Source organism: Canis lupus, chromosome 27, assembly GCF_011100685.1.
Source record: "Canis lupus familiaris isolate Mischka breed German Shepherd chromosome 27, alternate assembly UU_Cfam_GSD_1.0, whole genome shotgun sequence".
NCBI classification, from domain to species: domain Eukaryota; kingdom Metazoa; phylum Chordata; class Mammalia; order Carnivora; family Canidae; genus Canis; species Canis lupus.
Window position 1 is genome coordinate 45,818,021 of NC_049248.1, and position 22,980 is coordinate 45,841,000.

The following is a 22,980-nucleotide window of genomic DNA, read 5'->3' on the forward strand; positions in this document are numbered from 1 at the left end:
CCCTCTGCTTGTGTCTCTGCCTCTCTCTGTGTGTCTCTCATGAGTAAATAAATAAAATCTTAAAAAAAAAAGATAGTGACAAGTTGAGGGGCACCTTGGTGGCACAGTCATGCACACATACTCTCTCAATAAATAAATAAATAGATACATACATACATAAATAAAGTGACAAGTTGATAATTGATGTATCCAATATATAGAGGCTTGGTTAAAAGTTCAGAGTACATGCCTATAAATGAATATCATCACAGCTCTGAAAGATGATCATATTTATGTTAATTGGCATGGAAAATGTTCTTCATATGTTCTTTTTTTTTTTTATTTTTTATTTTTTATTTTTTATTTTTTCTTCATATGTTCTTTAATGTAAAAGCAGATTGTAAAACAGTAAGACATAAGATGCCCCTAATTTGTATATTTACCTGGATAAACATACATTTAAAGAAAATTTGGACTTCTGATTGGTGGGATTTTGATTGGTTTTAAAAATTAATTAAAATTATGCCTGTTTGTGTTTTCTAATTTTCTGCAATGAACATGTATTATTTATGCATTTAAGAAATAACACAAATTAAAAAAGAAAAAAGAAATAACACAAATTTTACCCATCTGAGCAATTGAAGCTTGTGATAGTATCATAGTGTTTCTTCAGATGGAGCCAGACTGTGGAGCCCTGGTTTGGGTGCCCTGTGTCTGCCAGAGGGGGCTAACCCAAGCCATTCCGTACACAATGAAAAGAGAAGTGGGGCCATGGAAAAGTGTGAAATCTAAAGGAGGGTCAGGTCAGAAATTATTAATCTTGGAATTGAGGGTAGGGTTTAGGAAGAAGGTAGGCGCTAGTGGAGGTGGTTGAAAGAATGCAAAGATGCATATAAAGAAGCCTCTCACTAGTGAGAGTTGGGGTCCAAAGGGGATTTTAGAGACTGCTGGTTGCTGCGTTGGTAAAGTTCTGAGCCCAGGGTGTATCCTATGGTTCATTTAGGGCAAGAGGGATAATAGAGACCCTGAGGTGTTGTACACTGTAAAGTAGGTAGACTCTGAATCAGACACATTTGGTTTCAAGTCTCAGCTTTACCACTTACCAGATAAATGACTTTAGACAAGAATCTCTTCGAATACCAGTTTCTTTATCTATAAAATGGGGAAATAAGATTTACTATTGAGGTATTTGTGAGAATTAAATGAGATAATACTTGGAAAACAAGCTAGCTCAGTCTTTAGCATATAGTAAGGTTAGAGTCCAACAAATGTTAATTCCATTCCCCTCTGATTCTTACCTTTAAGAGGATAAGACTTGTGTAGTGACATTGGGTGAGTGGCTTAAAGCAAACCTCAGCTATGACCTGTGGGAATTGGGTTGCAGGAAGGAGTTCTAGAAAGGCCCTCCTAGCAAATGAGGCAACACAGAGCTAGATAGAGGTTTAGAAGTCATGTAGTATAGAGGGAAAAATCATGGTCTCCATGTTCTTTTTCTCTTTTTTTTTTTTAAGATTTTATTTATTTATTCATGAGAGACACAGAGAGAGGGGCACAGACACAGGGAGAAGCAGGCTCCATGCAGGGATCCGGGTCTCCAGGATCACGCCCTGGGGGCGCTAAACCACTGGGTCTCCATGTTCTAATTCTGATACTATCGCTTACTTGTCTGTGATCATGGGCAAGCATCTTAATTGCTCTTATCCTTGGTTTTCCCTTGTGTTAATTTAAATAAGGCCTTTTGGGGAAGTTAATGTGGAAACATTTTTTCCCCATTTAAAAAAGTTTTAACAGATGTATGCACCTGTGTAACAACCGCCACAATGAAAGTATAGAAAATTTCTATCACCCCAAATGTTCCCTGAATCTTTTTTTTCCCTAGTCGTTCCTATCTCCCCAACCTCTGGTCCCAGGCAACCACTAATGTACTTTCCAGATTAAATTTTTCTTCTTTTTTCTAGAGGTTCATATAGTTAAAATTTTTACAGTATGCATTCCTTTATGTCTGGCTTCTTTCACTCAGTATAATGTTTTTGATATTTATCTATGCTGTTTCATGTAACTGTGATTCATTTCCTATTTTTGTTGAGTACCATTCCATTGTATGGATATAATTTATCCATTTACCTTTTGATAGACATTGGTTGTGTCCATTATGCATATTTTTGGCCATTATGCACAAGATGCTATAAATATTTGAGTACAAATAATTGTGGGAACATATTTTTCATTTCACTTGGGTAAATAATTTAGAAGTTGAATCGCTAAATCAAATGGTATGTATATGTTTAATTTTATAAGAAACTGCCAAACTTTTTTCCAAAGTCATGGTTCCATTTTCTCCTCCTATCACCAATATACTAGTGTTCTGGTTGTTGCACATGCTCATCAGCACTTACTAATATCAGACTTAAATTTTAGCCATTCTCATGGGTGTATGGTGGTATCTTATTGTTGTTTTAATTTGCATTTCCCGGGTAGCCCGGGTGGCTCAGTGGTTTAGTGCCTGCCTTCAGCCCAGGGCGTGATCCTGGAGACTGGGGATCAAGTCCCGTGTCCGGCTCCCTGCATGGAGCCTGCTTCTCTTCTCCTTCTGCCTGTGTCTCTGCCTCTCTCTCTCTCTCTGTGTGTCTCTCATTAATAAATAAATTTTTAAAAATTTGCATTTCCCTGATGACTACTCTTGTTAAACATCTTTTCATTTGCCTATTGGCCATTTGTATATCTGTTATTGTAAAGTAACTACTCAAGTCTTTGGTAACATATTTTTAAAATAAAAATGTACGTACTCCTATCTAGCAGCTCTACCTTTGTAGAAATGAAAGTACCAATAATGGGACAAATAGGGAACAGAGGATAGACCAGGAATTGGGAACAAAGCAGATGTCCATCAGTGAGAAAAAGGCTGAATGAATTGGCCATACTATGGGATATAATGTGGCCATTAAAAAGAAGTGCAAAAAAATAAATAAATAAAAAGAAGTGCATTAGTGTCCTACCAGTTGACTTTGAGAGCTTTCAGCAGGTAAGGTTGACTGAGAAAAGCAAAATGGCAAGAAGAGCACAGTATTATCTCAATTTTGTAACACAAATGTTGATTAAAAAAACCTGTCTCTCTAGCTCTGTTTTTTTCCCCCTCTCTCTATCTGAATAGGATTAGATAAATAGGAGGAAAATTAAGAAAGGCCATACTGGGTTGTTAAACTGGTTTACTTGGGGGGGTTGGTACAGGATGGAGGGTGGATGCTAATGTCAGAGAGAGGGAGGTGTCCACAAAACTGCATATTTGTTTAGGTAAAATTATGTATGAAAAGAAAAAGGCTCCCTATCCCTGGAATGAGGGTTAAATGAAATCTATACAAATTATCTAGTAAGTAGTTAGTATATAGTAGGTGGTCAGTAAATAGAAACATAGAAAGTTGAGTAGTATTGCCATTTGTTAATAATCAATTTTTGAGGGGATCCCTGGGTGGCTCAGTGGTTTAGCACCTGCCTTTGGCCCAGGGTGGAACCCCGGGGTCCCGGGATTGAGTCCCACATTGGGATCCCTGCATAGAGTCTGCTTCTCCCTCTGCTTGTGTCTCTGCCTCTCTCTGTGTCTCTCATGAATAAATAAATAAAATCTTTTAAAAAATTAATTTTTGAGAATAGGAGATGGAATCCAAGAACAAAATTTGGGATTCATCAATAAAAATGGGTCTGATTTCTGGCATCTTAGAAAGAACCTATGAGAGGATGCAGAGAAAGGGGAACCCCTCTTACACTGCTGGTGGGAACGCAGGCTGGTACAGCCACTCTGGAGAACAGTGTGGAGGTTCCTCAAAAAGTTAAAAATAGAGCTGCCCTATGACCCAGCAATTGCACTACTTGGTATTTATCCCAAAGATACAAGTGTAGTGATTTGAAGGGGCACCTGCACCCTAATGTTTATAGCAGCAATGTCCACCATAGCCAAATTATGGAAAGACCCTGGATGTCCATCGACAGATGAATGGATAATGAAGATGTGGTGTACAACCACGCACACGCACACGCACACAATGGCATATTACTCAGCCCATCAAAAAATCTTGGTATTTGCAACAATGTGGATGGAACTAAATAAAAAGACAATTATCATATAATTTCACTCACATGTGGAATTTAAGAAACGGAACAGAAGAGCATAGAGGAAGGGAAGGGAAAATAAAACAAGATGAAATCAGAGAGGGAGACAAACCATAAGACTCTTAACCAGAGAAACAAACTGAGGGTTGTTGGAGAGGAGGGGGTGAAGGGGTGGGGTAAAGAGGGCATGTGGTGTAATGAGCTTGGGGTGTTCTATACAACTGACGAATCACTGAACTCTACCTCTGAAACTAATAGTACACTATATGTTAATTAATTGAATTTAAATAAAAATGAAATAAAAAGAGCCTATCAGACGATCTTTGTTTTGTAGCCTTTTTTGTAGAGGAAGGGGACACCGGGATGATAAATCAGAGAGAGCCTGCATAGTATAGTAGTGACTTGTGCCTGTGGAAACATGAGATTTGGTGGGGTCAGCTTGATTGGGGTCCCCTGCTGGCTTTCTGAGAAGGAACTCCCTCTATTCAGCACTGCTTCCCTTCTGTTATTTGGCGGCTTTCTAGGACCTGAAAGGGAGAGAGCTCTTCCCCTAAAATTCTGGGAGTACATGTCATTTTCTCTTTATTCTTTATTCATTCTCATTTTCAATTCTTCCCCCAGGATCATGTATATGAACTTCTCAACACCATTGACGCCTGCCAGTGCCATTTTGATATTGTAAGATTCTTTGTGATTCTCTTCTATCCTCGGAGCCATAGCAGAGGTCTTGGTTGGGACAGTGTGGGTTTGGGAAGGGACTGGAGGAATGGCTATTCCTTCAGGAATATAATATTATATGATATAATGTAATATACTGTATTATTTATTCTAAGATTGTAATTCTTTTGTATCAAGCACTGAAGTTAAAGTGTATTTATGTGTCGATTAGCAGTATGATCTGGTATAAAAAATCACACAAAGATGTTCTTATTCCACTTCTAACCTCTAAATGCTACCATATGGGAAATCCCTGGGTGGCTCAGCGGTTTAGCGCCTCCTTTGGCCCAGGGCGTGATCCTGGAGTCCTGGGATCGAGTCCCAAATCGGGCTCCCTGCATGGAGCCTGCTTCTCCCTCTGCCTGTGTCTCTGCCTCTCTCTCTCCTCTGTGTCTTTCATGAATAAATAAATAAAATCTTAATAAAAGTGCTACCATATTTCCTGGGCTTTTTATACCTTGAGCTCACTTTTAACCCCTGACTGTTGTTCCAATTTTCTCCTTCTAACTTTTCCATCCTGCCAGTTCCTCCTTCTAAAGAGACCGTTTCGGAGTCTATCTGGCTCTATCTGGAATGGTTGGTGAAATAGGGCTTAATTGGCCTTGCTGTTCATGTTTTCATATTTTCCTTGTAGAATCTCAACTTTGACTTCACTCAGAGTTACCTGGACTTGATTGTGACTTACACCTCAGTTATTTTACTTCTGTCACGGATCGAGGACCGACGAGTACTCATTGGCATGTACAACTGTGCCCATGAGATGCTGCATGGGCACAGGTGAGTTAAGGGGATATAGGAGATGAAGAATCTCATACGTGGTGGTATGAGGTCCAAGGTGGACACAAAGGAAATAGAAGTCGTGTTTTCCCATTTGAGAGCTGATCGTCTACATGATAACCCAGGCAAAATAAAAAAACTCAAAATACTTACAGTGGCATACAAACAAGAACACTGCACTTTTACATACAGTTAACTCTTGAATGTCTGCTGGTGGATTATCCAGTTGGCGTTGTCTCTGATCAGTTTTTATTTATTATTATTTTTTTATTTTTATTTTTTAATTTATTTTATTTATTTATGATAGCACACAGTGAGAGAGAGAGGCAGAGACATAGGCAGAGGGAGAAGCAGGCTCCATGCACCAGGAGCCCGATGTGGGATTCGATCCCGGGTCTCCAGGATCGCGCCCTGGGCCAAAGGCAGGCGCCAAACCACTGCGCCACCCAGGGATCCCCTCTGATCAGTTTTTAATCCTTGGGCTGGCTTCCACTATGCTTTTCAGGTTATCGCAAAAGGAAAAGAAAGCTTCGTTTGTTTGTTTGGTTTAGTACTGGTAGGAATAATATTAGCAAGGTAAAGCCGTTAGAGGCAAGTAATGTATGAAAATTCATTTGAAGCCAAATATAAATGGATTTTGGATTATCTGAAATTCTGTATCCCTCCATTAGTGGAAATAAAAGTATTTAAGGGCTGAAAAAATGAAGGCCAGGGGGATCGGAGTAAGCTAGGAAACATTGCTTTATGTATGATGTATATTCCCATGTGTCTACGTGAACACCTTGGCATATGCCTTACCCATTAGCTTTGAATGTATATGTATCTTTTTGGCTTGTATACAAATTTGGGTCTAGCCATATTACTTGAATTACGACTAATCAACATGAATTTATAGAGCACCTATTATGTGTTCAACACTATTTTGGGTGCTCACAAGGAAGAAACGTTCATGGACCTGCCCCAAATAATATTGTTCTATCTAATGGTTTAATGTACTTGGGCCTGGAGTGGGGTATCTATACATGTAGTTCACAGTTCAGTATGCTTCTCTTTGGAGGTGGAGGCGAATGCCAGGCCATGCACACATCTTTATCCTACACGCAAACCTGAGGGTTTACATCATGGTTATGGGAGATCTGTAACTCTTCCTTCCTGCACTTTCTCCTAGTGACCCCAGTTTTGCGCGTCTGGGACAGATGGTCTTAGAATATGACCACCCTCTGAAGAAGCTGACAGAAGAGTTTGGGCCTCACACAAAGGCAAGTTCCCTGGGAGAGTGGAGAATTCCTCTGGTGGAAGTATATTGTCCTCATCATTGACACTGAGGATTCATTTGCTTCTCCCCCACAGGCTGTGAGCGAAGCCCTCCTCTCTTTGCATTTCCTTTTCGTCCGGAGGAACCAGGGCGCTGAGCAGTGGCGCAGTGCCCAGCTTCTGAGTCTCATCAGTACCCCTCCGGCTATGATTAACCCTGCTAATTCAGACACAGTACGTTCCCTCTCCTCTTGTCAGTGATGGCGTTCTCTTGGCCAAGGCCATCTCTGTAGAGGGTGCTTCTCTCAGGAAATACCATCTCTAAGAGTGCTTTTAGCTTCCAGGATGTGCCTCTAAGTTGATCACCTCTTGTAGGTAAAAAATCATATTTGGGTTGGAGCTTTTGTTTGGACCAGGATTAGTGTGTGCCTTCCTATAGAAAGAAATTAATAAATGATCATGGAGTGAATGGATAGATGAAAGTGAGTCATTAGACACTATTCAGCCTAGCAGGAATTTAAACATACTTGTCGATTAATCAACACATATTTTTGTTCTATGACTATGGGCTCAATATCCATGCTTAAAGAACTTAGAGTCTCTTAGGGAATACATGCCATATAGGCATAAAAATACAAGGGATGGTACCATATGAATGAAAAATGCCAAATGGGTGATTTCTACTTTAAGTGGTAAAAGAATCCAAAGGAGGGAGAAATCATAAAAAAAAAAAAAAAAAAAAGGAGGGAGAAATTGTAAGGATGTTTTGAGTATTGATTTTCTGAACTATTGAAGAGAAGTTACGTTAAGCCTTTTATTTGTCCTGGCTTCCAGCCCAAGCTCCTTTTCCTTGGGCTGGAAGGAAAATTCATTTTTCCTCGCCCCACTTCCAATTGCCTCATCTCCATTATTGGCAGGTTCCCCAGCTCCTGGCTGATCAAAGCGCCCTGATCCAGTCCAATAAAATAAAAGTTGGTTTGAGTACTTGAATTCTAGCTTGACTTCCCTTGTCTAGACTGCTTGACCATCTCTGCCTCTCTTCTCCCAGATGGCCTGTGAGTACCTGTCTGTGGAAGTGATGGAGCGCTGGATTATCAGTAAGTTTTATGGGATTAGGGGAAATAGATATAGCAGCATGTCACATGGATAGAAAATTCTAAGTCTTCTTCTGCACTGTTTTACCCACCTGCAGTTGGGTTTCTCCTTTGTAACGGGTGCCTCAACTCCAACAGCCAGTGCCAGAAGCTGTGGAAGCTGTGTCTGCAGGGCTCCCTGTACATCACCCTCATCCGAGAGGATGTGCTACAAGTACACAAGGTCACCGAGGACCTGTTTAGCAGTTGGAAAGGGTGAGACACGAGAGCCAACTGATCTTATTTTGAGATTTTTAAGGGGTTTTGAGGTAAGACAAATTAAGGGAAGAAAACATTTTCAGGAGGAAGTATCGGTTATTTATGTTAGATGACATTGACAGGTCAAGGAGAATGAGGACTGACAAACGTTCCTTGGGTTCGGCTATAAAGATGGTCTTAGTGTCCTTCCTGTGGGCAGCTTCAGTTGAGCGGTGAGGCTGAGAGCTGGGTTGTGGAGGGTTTGGAAGCAAGTGGGAGATAACGAATTTAATAAATACCTCTTTTAAGAAGTTTGTGACGGGAAGAATAGAGAGACAACTACAAGGAGAGGGAGGTGTTAAGTTGAGGACGGGGTCAGATACTTTTATTATTTTTTTATAGTTGTAAACTAAAATCCAAAAATGTACAAAGTGGAAGCTGACTACAGTCTCATCTCCCAGAATAATTTGGTGTGTGTCCTCCAATGCTCTTGTGTATACATAAACATGTAAAGGTGTGCTTGTATTTTCAACTTTATATAAGCAATTAAAAATATTTTATTTATTTATTCATGAGAGACACACACAGAGAGGCAGGGACACAGGCAAAGGGAGAAGCAGGCTCTTTGCAGGAGCCTAATGCGGGACTCGATCCCGGGCCCCGGGGTCACAACCTGAGCTGAAGGCAGCCGCCCAGCCACTGAGCAAAACCTGATGATTATTGCTGTTAAGGAGTGGAAGGCATTGTTTGAAGAGGGTTCAGGTCCCCAACTCTAAGAACAACAACTAGCATGTCAGATGTGTAGTGTAGTGAGTTCTTTGGCAGAAATGATCTAATTTGATCCTCCTCAAGTAACTTCATGTTACTTAGGTATCAGTATATTCTTTTGATAGACGAGAAAATGGGGCTCAATCTCAATGTCACTCAGTTAATATGGAATTAGGAAATAATTCCAGATTTCTTGGCTCTCAATCCTGTTGCTCTCCATCGCACCATGCAGAGGTTGAAATAATTATCCCCCAGGAATGCCATGGAGATGAATCCTGATTTAATTAAGATACTTTCCAACTCTAGATTTCTTTGATTCTGTGCCAAGTTCAGTAAGGGGTGGTCTGGAAAAGGGAGAAGACAGGTTATGAAGTTTAACTAATGCAGTGGCAATAGTGATCCTGGGCAGGAGGAGACAGATATAAGCAACACGGGGAGCACGCGAAGCCTAAGGTAATGTGGGAGTTTTGAGCACGGGTCCCTAATAGAAGAAAAGAGGTATGGTCAGGACAGTCAACTATTCCAGCCAAACAGAGAACAATGAAAAGGCCATTTGATGATTCGGCCATGCACACTGACCTTAGAGCAGTTTTTAGGGTCAAAGGCCTTGAGGGACTCAGGGGTCAGTGAAAGGTGGGGAAGTAAAAAGAATAGGTGTCTCTTTGGAGGAGTTTGGTGGTTATAGGAGAATGGGAAAGCTCAGTAGATTGTCAGGGTCAAGTGAGGCTCTTTTAAGATCCGGGAGGCTTTGAATTCATGTGTTGGGAAAAGAGAATAAACCAATGGAGAGGGAGAGATTAAAGTGACAAAGAGATAACTGATAAAGGAAAATTCTAAGAGGAGATAGGTAGGATCCAAGGTAGAGCTAGAATAACTACTGGGACTTAAGAGCAAGGCCTGTGTCATTTATGCACTGCCCCTTTTATTTCCCTCAAACCTGGAAGAGTGCTTTGGCCTGACAGTGTCAAGGCAGGAACACAAGTCCAGTCCCAGTTTTGCCGTTAAGGCCCTACGTAACCTGGGGCTAGTCGTTTTTCTTCCTTAGATAGCACTTCCTTCATCTGCACAATCCCGAGGAGAACCAGATAATCTCTAAGCTCTGTGAGTCTCTTCTTAATGGGCCAGGGTGAGAAGTTGGGTTCGTAAAGACCCTGGTAGTGACGGCTGCTGCCCGTGCTTCCCATACATAGGCTGTAGTGTGGAATCTCTCAGGACTGGGAAAGTGGGACAGAGCCTCTAATGGGTGGTGTGGCCAACCCTGCTGTGCTTGTGTCAATCTCCAGGTATGGCAAGAGAGTGGCAGACATAAAGGAAAGCAAGGAACATGTAATTGCGAACAGGTAAAGGTGGGGAATGGGTTCCCCAAGACGGGATGAAATAGGAATCTCTCCTGACCTTTGTTCTCACCCAAGCCACCCTAGTGTCTGTAGAGCTTTCTTGCTTTTCAACCCAAGAACTTGCTGTTGCCCCACAGATTCTTAGGTTTTCTTACCAAGTCTAATTGCAGCAATGAACCTTCGTCCTCCCTGATGCCCCTTCCTAAATGCCTTAGGAGGATTTTTAAGGATGGGAGAGGCATTACTCTCTAGTTTTCCCTTTCTTTCCTCAGTGGCCAGTTTCACTGTCAACGGCGCCAGTTTCTGCGGATGGCAGTGAAGGAGCTGGAGACTGTGCTAACTGATGAGCCAGGACTACTGGGTCCCAAGGCAAGAGAAAGATGTGTGGGCTGGGGGCTGGTGACCAGGGATAAAAGACTATGTCAGGGGAGTGACTTGGCATTCATGAGTTTTTGCATTTCTGACTCTTTCGTGATCTCATTGTGTATGGATAAGCGGATGCAGGGAGTTCCCTGCATCGCTCGCTTAGCTCTTTCTCTCTGTTTGTGGCACTTGGCAGTTCTTTGTACCTTCCCTTGAGTCTCCTTGGAGTACCACAAAACTCGTTGGATATCTTTTTTGGGCACTATCGGGGTAGTATATCATAGCCATTTGTGTCCTTGTCTTACCCTCTATTTGAGCGTGAACTAATTGAAGGGAGAGCTTGCTTTTTTCCTTTCGAACCACATAAATGCCTAGTAAATATTTCTAAGATTTAACAGGCATGAAAAGGTATTGGCTGTGAGCTAATGTCAACATGTGTACATGTCTGATTCTGTTTCACATGTTTTTTTTTTGTGGTTCTCTGTGTTTATTATCGGACACTATTGCTGGTGTGGCTACACAATTGCATCTCTGTGCATATTATCACGATAGTTCTCTGTGCTTTGAAATCTGGTTTTCAAGTTGAAAATTCTCATAGTCCCTGTCTTCTCCTTAGGCCCTTTATGTTTTCATGGCCCTGTCCTTCATTCGTGATGAGGTCACCTGGCTGGTTCGCCACACAGAAAACGTCACCAAGACAAAGACTCCTGAGGACTATGCTGACTCGTTAGTACTCGACATGGTTAAGAATCTTGACCTTAGATGGATGGGGGGAAAGGGACAGGGAGACATCAAATGACCTCAGGAGGTTTCCCCGTCAGCTCCGTTATCACTGCTTTTGTCTCAGTTGGTATTTCTAGCCTCATAATCTCCCTGTTCTCATCCTCTCTTTGCAGGAGCATTGCAGAACTGCTTTTCTTGTTGGAGGAAATTAGGGCTCTGGTCCGAAGACACATCAAAGTGATACAGCAGTACCACCTTCAGTACCTGGCTAGATTTGATGCTCTTGTGCTGAGCGACATCATTCAAGTAAGTTCAATGGACCCTTGGGGGCCACTCTGGCTGAGTCTCATACTCTGTAGATTGTGTGTCAAAAAGCATGATTTTGGGATCCCTGGGTGGCTCAGCAGTTTAGTGCCACCTTCAGCCCAGGGGTGATCCCGGGGTCCCGGGATCGAGTCCCACGTCGGGCTCCCTGCATGGAGCCTGCTTCTCCCTCTGCCTATGTCTCTGCCTCTCTCTCTCTGTGTCTCTCATGAATAAATAAATAAAATCTTAAAAAAAAAAGCACAATTTTCCTCTCTACATTTGCTAAAAGGGAAAAAGAAAGACAATCTCCACAGTCTTTTTAAAAAATTCCTCCTACATGAAGCTACATAGAAATAGAAGAGAAAAATAAAGAGAAATTGGGTGTTAACAGGGCAGGGAAGCCAGGGAGTTCCCTGCATCGCTCGCTTAGCTCTTTCTCTCTGTTTGTGGCACTTGGCAGTTCTTTGTACCTTCACGCGTTGAGTGAGCCTTGTGGTCCTCATCTCTACCCGCTTGATGGCGACTCCCAACTTTTTTCTAGAACCTGTCTGTGTGTCCTGAGGAGGAGTCCATTATAATGTCCTCATTCGTCAGTACTCTCTCCTCTCTGAATCTCAAACAAGGTAATTGGAGGGAATGGAGGAGGAAAGGTCTTTTAAGGGTCTATCTAAGGGTGAACATCTTTTGTTCTGGAAATACCGATCTTGAGCCCGGGAATGGGGGAAGGTGACTTTGAAAAGGACCTGCCATTCTGTGAAGCTGGATGTAGGGTGCTGTTTTATTATTTTCTTTTAAACTTCTGCTTTTCTTGCAGTTGATAGTGGAGAGAAATTTGAATTCTCTGGACTGAGGCTGGACTGGTTCCGTCTACAGGTAGGGCTGTTCCTGTTAACGGTCTCCCATTCTGAAGGTTCTTCATCCCCGGCAGTCCCTTCTCTTTTTATTTCCTGATCTCTCCTGTATGGAGTGATCCAGCATTGAAAGCTGCTACTTGGCAGGACAAACCCTGGCCAAACTGTAGCTCCAAGGCTCACAGTCCTTTTCATTTATCTTGCTCTTCTCCACCCTTTTCCTAACTCCAACCATAGGCATATACCAGTGTGGCTAAGGCTCCCCTGCACCTGCACGAGAACCCTGACTTAGCCAAGGTGATGAACCTCATTGTCTTTCACTCCCGAATGCTGGACTCCGTAGAGAAAGTACTGGTGGAAACTTCTGACTTGTCTACTTTTTGGTATGTCCTTATTCAGAGCTCTTTATCATTTGACCCAATCTCTTCCCAGGTCTCTGTGGAGAATGGCAGTTCCTTCCTGCAGATGGGAAAATCTTGTTTTCTTTGAGACCTCCGTAGAGGCAGATGCTCCGACTCACTCATTCCACGTTCTACCAAGTGATAGGACTCTGAAGTTGATTTCCTTTCGTTTTGACTTTCTTTAGGATAATTATCTGGGATAATTCATCAGTGTATCTTTTGCCACATTATTATCTTTGGAACTTTCTTCAGCTTCTTTGTATTCTTGGGACCTTGTGAATTAAAAGAGACACAGAAAATGTGGAGTTTTCGTGGAAAGAGCTGAGAGTAATTGAGAGAGCTGGAGAATAGGGCCTTTGGAGAATGAAGCTTAGTTTGTCTTCCTCAGGTATCATTATCATTCAGCATTTATCAAGTGACCACTGTCGTACATAACTCTATCCTTTGGTAGATCAAACAAACGACACAACATGTTGGCTCTGCTCTCTGCATTCGGTACAGGTGGGGACATACAAGATTCATATGTGAAAAGGACATCGACATGTTAATTTCAAGCATAAGAAAGCATATAAAGGGTGCACGGTGTTGAGCAGATACAGGATTAAGGAAAGATTAGTATCATGGGATTAACCTGAGAAGGTTTTCTGGATCCTGAGTGGTTGAATTTTAGGAGAGAGATGAATTAATATTACTGAAGGACTTCTAAATTCGGAAGAATGGCCCAAATCATGCAGAGATTCTGAGGAAAGAATAGCAAACTTTGTACAAGAGAGGGGAAGAAGATTAGCACTAAACTGCTGTGGGGTCCAATATAAAAGTCCAAAAGGGTTAAGTTTCTTGGCTTCCTGTCTACTTTAAGAGTAGAGAAATATGGGGCACTTGGCTGGCTAAGTCAGCAGAGCAGATGACTCTTGATCTGGGGTTCACAAGTTTAAGCCCCATGTTGGGCATAGAGCTTACTTAAAAAAAAAAAAGGAGTAGGGAAATGAAGAAGGGCGGGGTGAAGAGCAACAAATATTTGTTGAAAGAATGAATATCCTTTCCACCTCAAAGGTACCAGCTCCTAAACCCTGGTTCTGAGTCTCCTTCCCCCTTTTCTTTTTTTTTTTTCTTTCCCCTTTTCCGCAGCTTCCATCTCCGTACCTTTGAGAAGATGTTTACCATGACCCTGGAGGAGCCTACCATGTTGCGTTATGCCATTGCTTTCCCCCTGATTTGTGCTCATTTTGTCCACTGCACTCATGAGATGTGCCCAGAGGAGGTGGGTACCCTGAACTCTAACCCTGCCATCTGTCTAATCACATCTCGTCCTTGTTCCCCCAAACACAATTCTAAGCGCTGGTTTTGGTCATAAGAAGGGTTCATAGATATATGACGTGTGTCCCTGGATGTCATGGCTTGATACCGAATGTGTCCTCTCTCTGGGCCTCAGTTTCTTCTTCTGTAGAAGGAGTGGTAGCTCAGGCCAGGGGATCAGAGCAGAAAATGAGGAAGAAGTGGCTTTCTTGGTGATGACCGTTTCTTCCTTGCTCCCCTTCCCAAAGTACCCCCACCTGAAAAACCACAGCCTTCATCACTGCAACTCCTTCCTGGAAGAGTTGGCCAAGCAGACCAGCAACTGTGTCCTGGAGATCTGTGCTGAACAACGAAATCTGAGCGAGCAGGTAGGCTTAAAAAAAAAAAAAAACAACCAAAAAACACCAAAAAGCCTTCGGTCTCTGTTTCCGTTCCCCTCTGTTGACCTTGTCTTCCTCTCAAAAGCCAAGTTCTCTAACCCTTTCTCTCAAGTAGGGCTAGGGCTTTGTGTACTTGAGTTTATGGAAGGTTTTATTTTGTTTTTTCTTGGTGTAGTTCCATCAGTCTTTACTCCCTCGGGACTAGATAGAGGTGTCTAAAAATACTCTTATTTGAACAGCTGAACACCAGCAAAAACAATGCTCTCATTGGAAGAGTTCTGAGAGATGGGTTAACTTTCTAATTTATTTCTCCTCCTTTCTCTGCCCTGTGTACACATACTTAGGACAGTGGCCCCCTGTGTTACCCGTCTTGTCTCACCTTTCTGCCCATCTGCACACTAATCTGTGGCTATGTGAACATTTCCAGGCACCCCCTCTGTAATTTATTTTATTTTATTTTATTTTATTTTATTTTATTTTATTTTATTTATTTATTTATTTATTTATTTATTTATTTATTTATTTATTTATTTTTGGCTGGTATCATAAATTTATTTTTTATTGGTGTTCAATTTGTCAACATACAGAATGACACCCCATTTTTGAAATTTAAATTCAATTCGCCAACCTATAGTACCATACCCAGTGCTCATCCCATCTAGTGCCCTCCTCAGTGCCCGTCACTCCTCTGTGTTTATCCTCAGGGCTGCTTTCTTGTCCGTCGTCTGCGTATTTTCCCCTCTCTCCCTTCCTCCGACTGACTCACGGCCCCTGGTCATGATCAGCTCAATCTAAATCTCAGAAAATTTGAAAATGAGGAGCTATTTCTGCTGTTGCCCTGGAGTCTTTTAGGTTTCCTAGACTACCCACCCTTCCTGGGTTTGAGTCAGGCTTTGTAGCAACTTTGGTAGAAGGATGAGCCAGGTTCTGTGTGTGTGTGTGTGTGTGTTGTGTGTACATATGGACAGTTAATTTTATTACTTATGTAACCTTTCCATCTTCTCATAGGTAATGTGTGGATGAAAATAGTTTCTTCATGGAGGTAGCATAGAGATGAAATGAAGTTGAGCATGTTAAATATTCAATACCCGATTCTCAAAGATGTCAACTGTTCTATTATTTGGTACTTACTGGGCACTAAGCTCGGGGCTGGGTTTTGGGATGGGCCCCAGAAGGAAGTTACACAATCCCTGCCCTTGGGGAATGTCCCGATTTAAGGGAAAAACGGGATAAAAATACACGTTAGAAAGAAACTTAAGTAATGGATGCAAAGAAGATAGATAAGCAAGTATGATTATGAGCATACTCATCACTCAATTTGAATACCTACTACGTGCAAGAGACGCAGTTAAAGAGACTTGCTCAGTGCTGTATCAGGGATGACTAAAATATGCCGTGAGTAACTGTTTTCACACACACCCGAACTTTTGCAACCAAGTGAGTATTACCCCCTCCAGAGTTATCATTTCCAATAAATATTTGGTGACGTTGACATTATTAATGGAGCTACGTCTTTTGGAACTAATTTTAGAATCCACCACAGACATCTTGGCATAATTTCAGGGTTGACATATCATAGTATCACGTCTTTTAGTGTGATTGTGAAGTAACAAAACCCGTTTTCTCACAGCTCTTAGGCTGTTCTGAGAGTGATTCCACATGGGGAGTTTCCAGACGTAGCTCTGTACATGCTCAGCAGCACGGGATGAAATGGAGAGAATTCTAAGATGATTACCTTGAAGGAGGCAGCTGGATACATGATATTCTATTTACATTTTCTGTGCAGCTGACCCAGTATCTTGGTGAAGAGAAGGGAGGGAGAATTGGTGTTGAACCTAACTAGCAAGAAATATGCTATCTTATGAAAAAGAAAAGAAGTAGAGAGAGAGAGAGAGAGAGTGCTGGCCATATGGTGAGCTTTGAGTCTTTGGAGGGCTGTATGGGTCACCGACTCTATGGGACACAATAGGTGAGAATGTAGACGGGTGTTCCATGGAAGCAAAAACCAACTGTCTTCCCAGGTTGGAAGACCCTAGAAAGTGCAGTTGAGTGGAGCTCTTAGATCCCAACCTCTACTTGAATGTTTCCATCAGGGAAGACTCTCAGGATGTAGGTAGGGACTTGATGATCTGATCCACAAAAGACCCTGCCATTTGGAGACTTTGAGCCCTAACCATGAGGGGTATTTAGTGAAACCTGAAAGAACTGAGTGTAATTCAGATGGGCCCCCATTAGGGAAAGAGATGCTGGAAGGAACGAGAGAGAAAGGTAGGAAAATTAAAGAATGGACAATACTGGAGGGCCTGTTGGATGGGCTTCTTGTCAGTTTTAGGAATGACTCCCATTTCTCTACTCGCTTGTGTTTGTTCCTAAAGCTTCTACCTAAACACTGTGCCACTACCATCAGCAAGGCCAAGAATAAGAAAATGAAGCAGAAGCAGACTCCCAGGAAAGGAGAGCCCGAGAGGGACAAGCCAGGAGCTGAGAGTCACCGGAAGAACCGCAGCATTGTCACCAAGTGAGGACCGGGGCCCTTGGGGGCCAGGTGGGCAGTCCTCAAAGAAGGGAGAGCAGGGAGGAGGGAAGGTGGTGCACAGCAGGAGGACGTGGAGGTGGTGGTGGGGAATGACAGCTACGGAAAAGCACGTACAGGTGAATTTTCTCCTTTGCCTTTGAGGGCGGCACAGTGTGCTGGTCTAGTAGTCCTAGAAGAGGAAAGGTCTGGGGGCCGTGGGCCTGAGGAATCCCTCCCAGGTACTAGCAGGCAGAGCCAGAACCGTAATCAAGGCTCATTTTACTTTCTCCGCGTCCCAGCATGGACAAGCTTCACTTACACTTGACAGAATTGGCGCTGACAATGAATCACGTGCACAGCTTCTCGGTGTTTGAACACACCATCTTCCCTTCTGAGTATCTCAGCAGCCATCTGGAGGCCAGGCTCAACAGGTATCATCACCCTTTCCTTGTCTTTGACGTTGGCCTCGTATGTTGGCTCTGAAAGCCGGGTCCTGTTAGGTTCTTCTTGGTGGTCATTCTGATGCGGTCCATCTGGCGTAGGCCTCAAGTGTCTTTATTAAAATCCAATTAGGGGATCCCTGGGTGGCGCAGCGGTTTGGCGCTTGCCTTTGGCCCAGGGCGCGATCCTGGAGACCCGGGATCGAATCCCACGTCGGGCTCCCAGTGCATGGAGCCTGCTTCTCCCTCTGCCTGTCTCTGCCTCCCTCTCTCTCTCTCTCTCTCTCTCTGTGACTATCATAAATAAATAAAAAAATTAAAAAAAAATCCAATTAGAAAAAGGGTCCCAAGCTTCTACACGGGGTTTTGGGGGGGGGGGGCAACCAGAATTGATCACCACCGGCTCAACAGAGTGAGCAGGGCTTTTGCAGTCAGCAGACCTGTGTTGACAGCCTGGCCCTGGGCTAAGACCCTGGAGCAGGGATCGACTTGTCTGAGCCTCAGTTTCTGATCCCGTGAATGAGGATGATGATAGGTACCTCACGGTGACAACACGGTGGTTGAGAATCGGAATAGAATTAAAGGTGGTAAATAACGAGGACAACGTTCCTGGCGTGTGTAGGCTTTGGTAAAATAGATTCCCTTCCTTCCACTGTGCCTCTCTTTCCATTGCTCCCAGAAGGAGGAGGAACGTTCCTGATATTGGAATTGGATGCTGTAGTCAGCAACTAGGGGAACGAAGGGAAGAATTGTTTCGAACAATCCCCTAGTCTGCTATGTTTTGTTTTTACAATATGTAATGTATTCACTCGAGTTGCCAGGGAAGGCCTGCTTGAGGAAGCAGACATTTGAATAATGAAGGAAGCGAGGAAGCCAAGTCTGCGACTATCTGGGAAAGAGCATTCTAGGTAGAGGAACTAGCCAGTGCAAAGGTTTCCGAGGTGGGAGCCTGCCTGGAATGCTCAGGGGACACAGGGGAGGCCGGTGAGGCTGGAGCAGAATGAGCCAGGGGCAGATGGGGCGGCTGTGGGGTTAGAGGTTGGGGGAGTGGCAGACTGTGCAGGTGTTTCTGTGTCATTCTGAGCACTTTGATTTTTATTCTGAGTGAGACGGGGAGTGGGGGGGACACCTGCGCAGGAACGGGGGACGCACCTACCTCCTTGGGTTGCTATGAGACTTAAAGGAGACATTGCATGTACTGCAATCCTAGCACAGCGCCGGGAACACAGTGCAGATATGCTGTTACTGCGTCTAATATTATGATTGTGATTGTGATTTTTTTTATCACCCAGAGCCATTGTGTGGCTGGCTGGCTACAACGCCGCAACCCAGGAGATTGCAAGGCCTTCTGAGCTGTTGGCAGGAGTCAAGGCGTATATCAGCTTCATACAGTCGCTGGCCCAGTTTGTGGGTGCCGATGTTTCTAGAGTCATCCGCAATGCCCTCCTCCAGCAGACACAGCCACTGGATTCGTGCGGGGAACAGACAATCACCACGCTCTACACAAACTGGTCAGTGTTGCTCGTCCTCTTCCACCGCCTTTGTTAGCACTTTTTCCTTTATATGGTCAGAACTCGGGTCCAGGCGTTTCAGCTCCCAGGGTCACAGACCCCCAGACGGGCTTGTTTCTGCTCGACAACTGGCGCAGTAAGTGGGGGCCAACCCAGATCTCCTTTTTGTCCATGGAGGATCTTCTGTGTAACTCCATTCCTCTTTTATTTATTTTATTTTATTTATTTATTTTTTAAAAAGATTTTATTTATTTATTCATGAGAGACACAGAGAGAGAGGCAGAGACCCAGGCAGAGGGAGAAGCAGGCTCCATGCAGGGAACCCGACGTGGGACTCGATCCCTGTCTCTAGGGTCACGCCCTGGGCTGAAGGTGGCGCTAAACCGCTGAGCCACCTGGGCTGCCCTCTTTTTTTTTTTTCTTTTTAAAGATTTATTTATTTTAGAGAGAGAGAGCTGGAGTGCTTGCCTGTGAGTGGGGAGGGGCGGAGGGAGGAGAAGGGGAGGGTCCCAGGGACGCCCTGCTGAGTGGGAGCCCAGTGCAGGCCTTGCCCCCGTGACCCTGAGACCAGGACCTGAGCTGGAGCCAGAGTCAGATGCTTAGCGGCCTGAGCCACCCGGGCGGCCCTGACCTTTGTCCCTGGGTCACTGGTACTTAGTCGCCTTTTCCTGGATTCTCCGTGTTTAGTTTCAATACTCTCTCTTCCTCTTTCTGGAGTTCTCCAATCTCTCATTTTGCCCGGCTCCTCTCCTGAGGACGGTGCATGTGACCCCTGCGACGCCAGGATCTGCAGGGCGGCTCACCTGTGACCCGCAGCTCGGGGCCAGCAGGGTGGCTCCATGGGCCGGGCCTGCTCTCCGGAGCCCGAGGAGGCGGGAGTGGGCAGCCTTGGAGGCCGGAAGGCGGGAGAGGCTGGACTCCTGCCTCCCCGAGCCACTGGGTGGCGTCCTGATCCCAGTGTCAGCTCCGCGGTGGCAGCAGCGGCCGAAGGGCCCGTGGGCTCGGGCCTGGGCCAGGTTCCCTGAGGCCCGCGGGGCGGTCAGGAGGTCGGAGGTCGGGCCTGGAGGCCTGGCGCTGGGCCTCCGCAGTGGCCTCCGCTACCTCCTCCCCGGTCACTGCCCCCTGACGCCTTCCTTTTAATGTGAAATCTTCCAGTTTCAGAATGTTGACAACAAGTTCAAATTAAAAGAGGAAACTGGCCTTGCGTCGGTGGCTGGCTTTGGCCCGTGGGTGGCGGGACTCGTGGGAGGCCGAGGCTGGGGCCGGGGCCGGTAGCCCGGGGGTTAAAGGGGTGCTTCCCGTCCCCGAGTCCTCCCTGCCCCCGCGGCCTTGGCAGAGCGTGTGCCCTGAGCCTGGGCCCTCCTGCAGGTACCTGGAGGGTCTGCTTAGACAGGCCAGCAGCGGGACCATCACCCTGGCCCCAGCCATGCAGGCCTTCGTCAGCCTGCCCAGAGAGGGGGAGCAGAACTTCAGCGCCGAGGAGTTCTCCGACGTCTCTGGTGAGCCCCGCGCCGGGCCCTGCCAGGGAGCTGCGCCTCGTCCCTGCCGCGGGCTCTCGGCCGCCGATGCGCCTCCGCTCTCCCCACTGCCGGGGCTCGTGCCTGCGCCCTCTGGCAGCCCCGTGGCAGTCCGAGCTAGGGACGCCGCGAGCTCGGAGGGGACACCAAGCTGAGGACCGGCCGGGTGGCAGGGGCACAGGGAGGCGGGGCGAGGCCGGGGCACTCAGGCCCGGAAAGGGTTTGTTTTTATTTACTTTATTTTATTATTTATTTATTCATTCATTCATTCATTCATTTATTTATTTATTTATTTATTTATTTATTTATTTATTTATGGTTTGTTTTTAGAAGGGTGGTAAAGACTTATTTTCTATTTCCACACAGAATAAAGAGTGAGGCATACAATGAAGGATAAAGGATACATGTGGGCAGGCCCGGTGGCTCAGCGGTTTAGTGCCGCCTGCAGCCCGGGCTGTGACCCCGGGTCCCGGGATCGAGTCCCATGTCAGGCTCCCCGCATGGAGCCTGCTTCTCCCTCTGCTTGTGTCTCTGCCTCTCTCTCTCTTTAAATAAATAAAATCTTTAAAAAAAATAAAAATAGGACAAAGGATACATGTAAAGAGAGCATTCTGATATTTGGAATTACTAAGTACTGCTCTAGTATCAGGGTCTCTTCTTTCCTTTTTCTTTTTTTTGGTCTTTAAAAAATTTTTATTTAAATTCAATTTACCAACATATAGTATGATGCCCTGTGATCACCTCCCCATGTGGCATCTTCATTCTTAGGGATATTTTATTTTATTTATTTTATTTTATTTTATTATTTTATTTTATTTTATCATTATTTTATTTTATTTTATTTTATTTCTTTAAGGCATACATTTTATTTATTTATTTATTTATTTATTTAGTTATTTAGTTAGTTAGTTAGTTAGTTAGTTAGTTTTTAAGGCATACATTTTAGGGCCGTACTTAGCCAGAGCTTGAATTGCTAATGTGCACCAGTGACGATAAAATAATAGCTGACATTCACTGTGGGCTGAGTTCTGAACGTTCACACGCATTAATTCCTTTAATCTTCACAATGGCTTTGGGATAGGCGCTCCCATTACCCCCGGTTTACAGATGAGGACGCCGAGACACAGAGAGGTGAAGGAGCTTGCCTGAGGTCACACAGGCCATAAATGGTGGGACCGGGATTTCAGCTCAAGGTAGTTAAATTCTGGAACCTGGGTGCTTGACCATATGCATGCGGCTTCCCAGTGTGTACACGGGCTTCCGTGTCTCAAGGCCTGCGGGTAAGGGTCACGGAGTGAATGGGTTGGGGAGTCCTTCTTTTTGTTTTAAAGAGGGCCAGCAGCCATACAGATCCTTTTTATTTATTTATTTTTAAGATTTTATTTATTAATTCGCGAGAGACATGCACAGAGAGAGGCAGAGACACAGGCAGAGGGAGAAGCAGGCTCCATGCAGGGAGCCCTACTCGGGACTTGATCCCGGGACCCCGGGGTCACGCCCTGGGCTGAAGGCGGTGCTCAACCGCTGAGCCCCCCGGGGATCCCCGAGACCCTTTTTAATGGATTTGTTTCACTGCCGGATGAACTGGGGTACTGCGTCCTCCTTCCTCTCACCTCCATATAAACCAGGGCTTCTGCGTGGTGTCTGGGCCGGTGGGGGATGCCTCCACGACCCTGCCTCCTCTGCTCTTCCCCTGCCCTGCTGCCCGCGTGGTGGTGGTGCAGGTGGTGGGCGCTGTTATGAGGGAACCCACGGCCCTATGGTCCAGCTCCGTCTCCTTCTTACCCTCCTCATTCTGACTCCCTCGTAAGCTGACCCTACTCTTTGCCTGTTGGAGGTTTCAGATGTCCCCTCTCATCAACTCCACCCACAAACTGTAGGCAGCATCTAAAATCAGCTTTAGGTCTTGCTGACAACTGATTAGCAGCAGGAGGTAAGGCTGGTTCCCCCTGCTACCACCCCCACCCCAATTTCCCTGAGTTACCATGGTGATGGGGCAATGCTACTGTAAAAATAGATAGATGGAAAGAGAAGGATGCCCCAGGGTTACTAGCCTGGATTTGAGAAGACTCGAGCGAGGAGGTTTGGTGGATCCCAACTGGGGGCTCATGTCTCTTCCCTCTGGAGCACGCAGTTCGCCTCCTCTTCTTCTCTGCCGGCCATTTTAGCATCAGCAAGTTGACCCCGGTGCAAAGTGTTGTTTCTAGCGCTCAGCTCAGTTGTTCCTACTGTAAATAGGAGAGGCCAGAAATGTGTAGGGTTTCGTCCAGACAGGGCTCTGACCAGTTCCACTTCCTCCGTCCTGGGTGGAGGCAGAGATCCACTGGGCCTGCCTTCAAGGACTAGAGGGTGAGCCTTGATTTCTTTCCTCTCTGAACTCTTACTGTGTTTTATTTTTTTAAAATATCTT

At 44.8% G+C, this 22,980-nt stretch overlaps 1 protein-coding gene across 2 annotated transcripts in view; it reads left to right on the plus strand.

Moving 5' to 3' along the window:
• Positions 1–22,980, plus strand: part of NCKAP1L (NCK associated protein 1 like) — a 53,541-nt gene that overhangs the window by 18,024 nt on the left and 12,537 nt on the right. For both annotated transcript variants that reach the window (XM_038577864.1, XM_038577865.1), the window contains 19 exons: positions 4,705–4,761; positions 5,435–5,577; positions 6,746–6,836; positions 6,928–7,065; positions 7,880–7,928; positions 8,024–8,180; positions 10,214–10,270; positions 10,540–10,636; positions 11,247–11,356; positions 11,527–11,659; positions 12,201–12,282; positions 12,474–12,532; positions 12,748–12,893; positions 14,040–14,172; positions 14,456–14,575; positions 16,963–17,105; positions 17,402–17,533; positions 18,835–19,053; positions 20,422–20,552. In XM_038577864.1, coding sequence (XP_038433792.1) covers positions 4,705–4,761; positions 5,435–5,577; positions 6,746–6,836; positions 6,928–7,065; positions 7,880–7,928; positions 8,024–8,180; positions 10,214–10,270; positions 10,540–10,636; positions 11,247–11,356; positions 11,527–11,659; positions 12,201–12,282; positions 12,474–12,532; positions 12,748–12,893; positions 14,040–14,172; positions 14,456–14,575; positions 16,963–17,105; positions 17,402–17,533; positions 18,835–19,053; positions 20,422–20,552 — 2,197 coding nt within the window. The remainder of the gene's footprint in view (positions 1–4,704; positions 4,762–5,434; positions 5,578–6,745; positions 6,837–6,927; positions 7,066–7,879; positions 7,929–8,023; positions 8,181–10,213; positions 10,271–10,539; positions 10,637–11,246; positions 11,357–11,526; positions 11,660–12,200; positions 12,283–12,473; positions 12,533–12,747; positions 12,894–14,039; positions 14,173–14,455; positions 14,576–16,962; positions 17,106–17,401; positions 17,534–18,834; positions 19,054–20,421; positions 20,553–22,980) is intronic.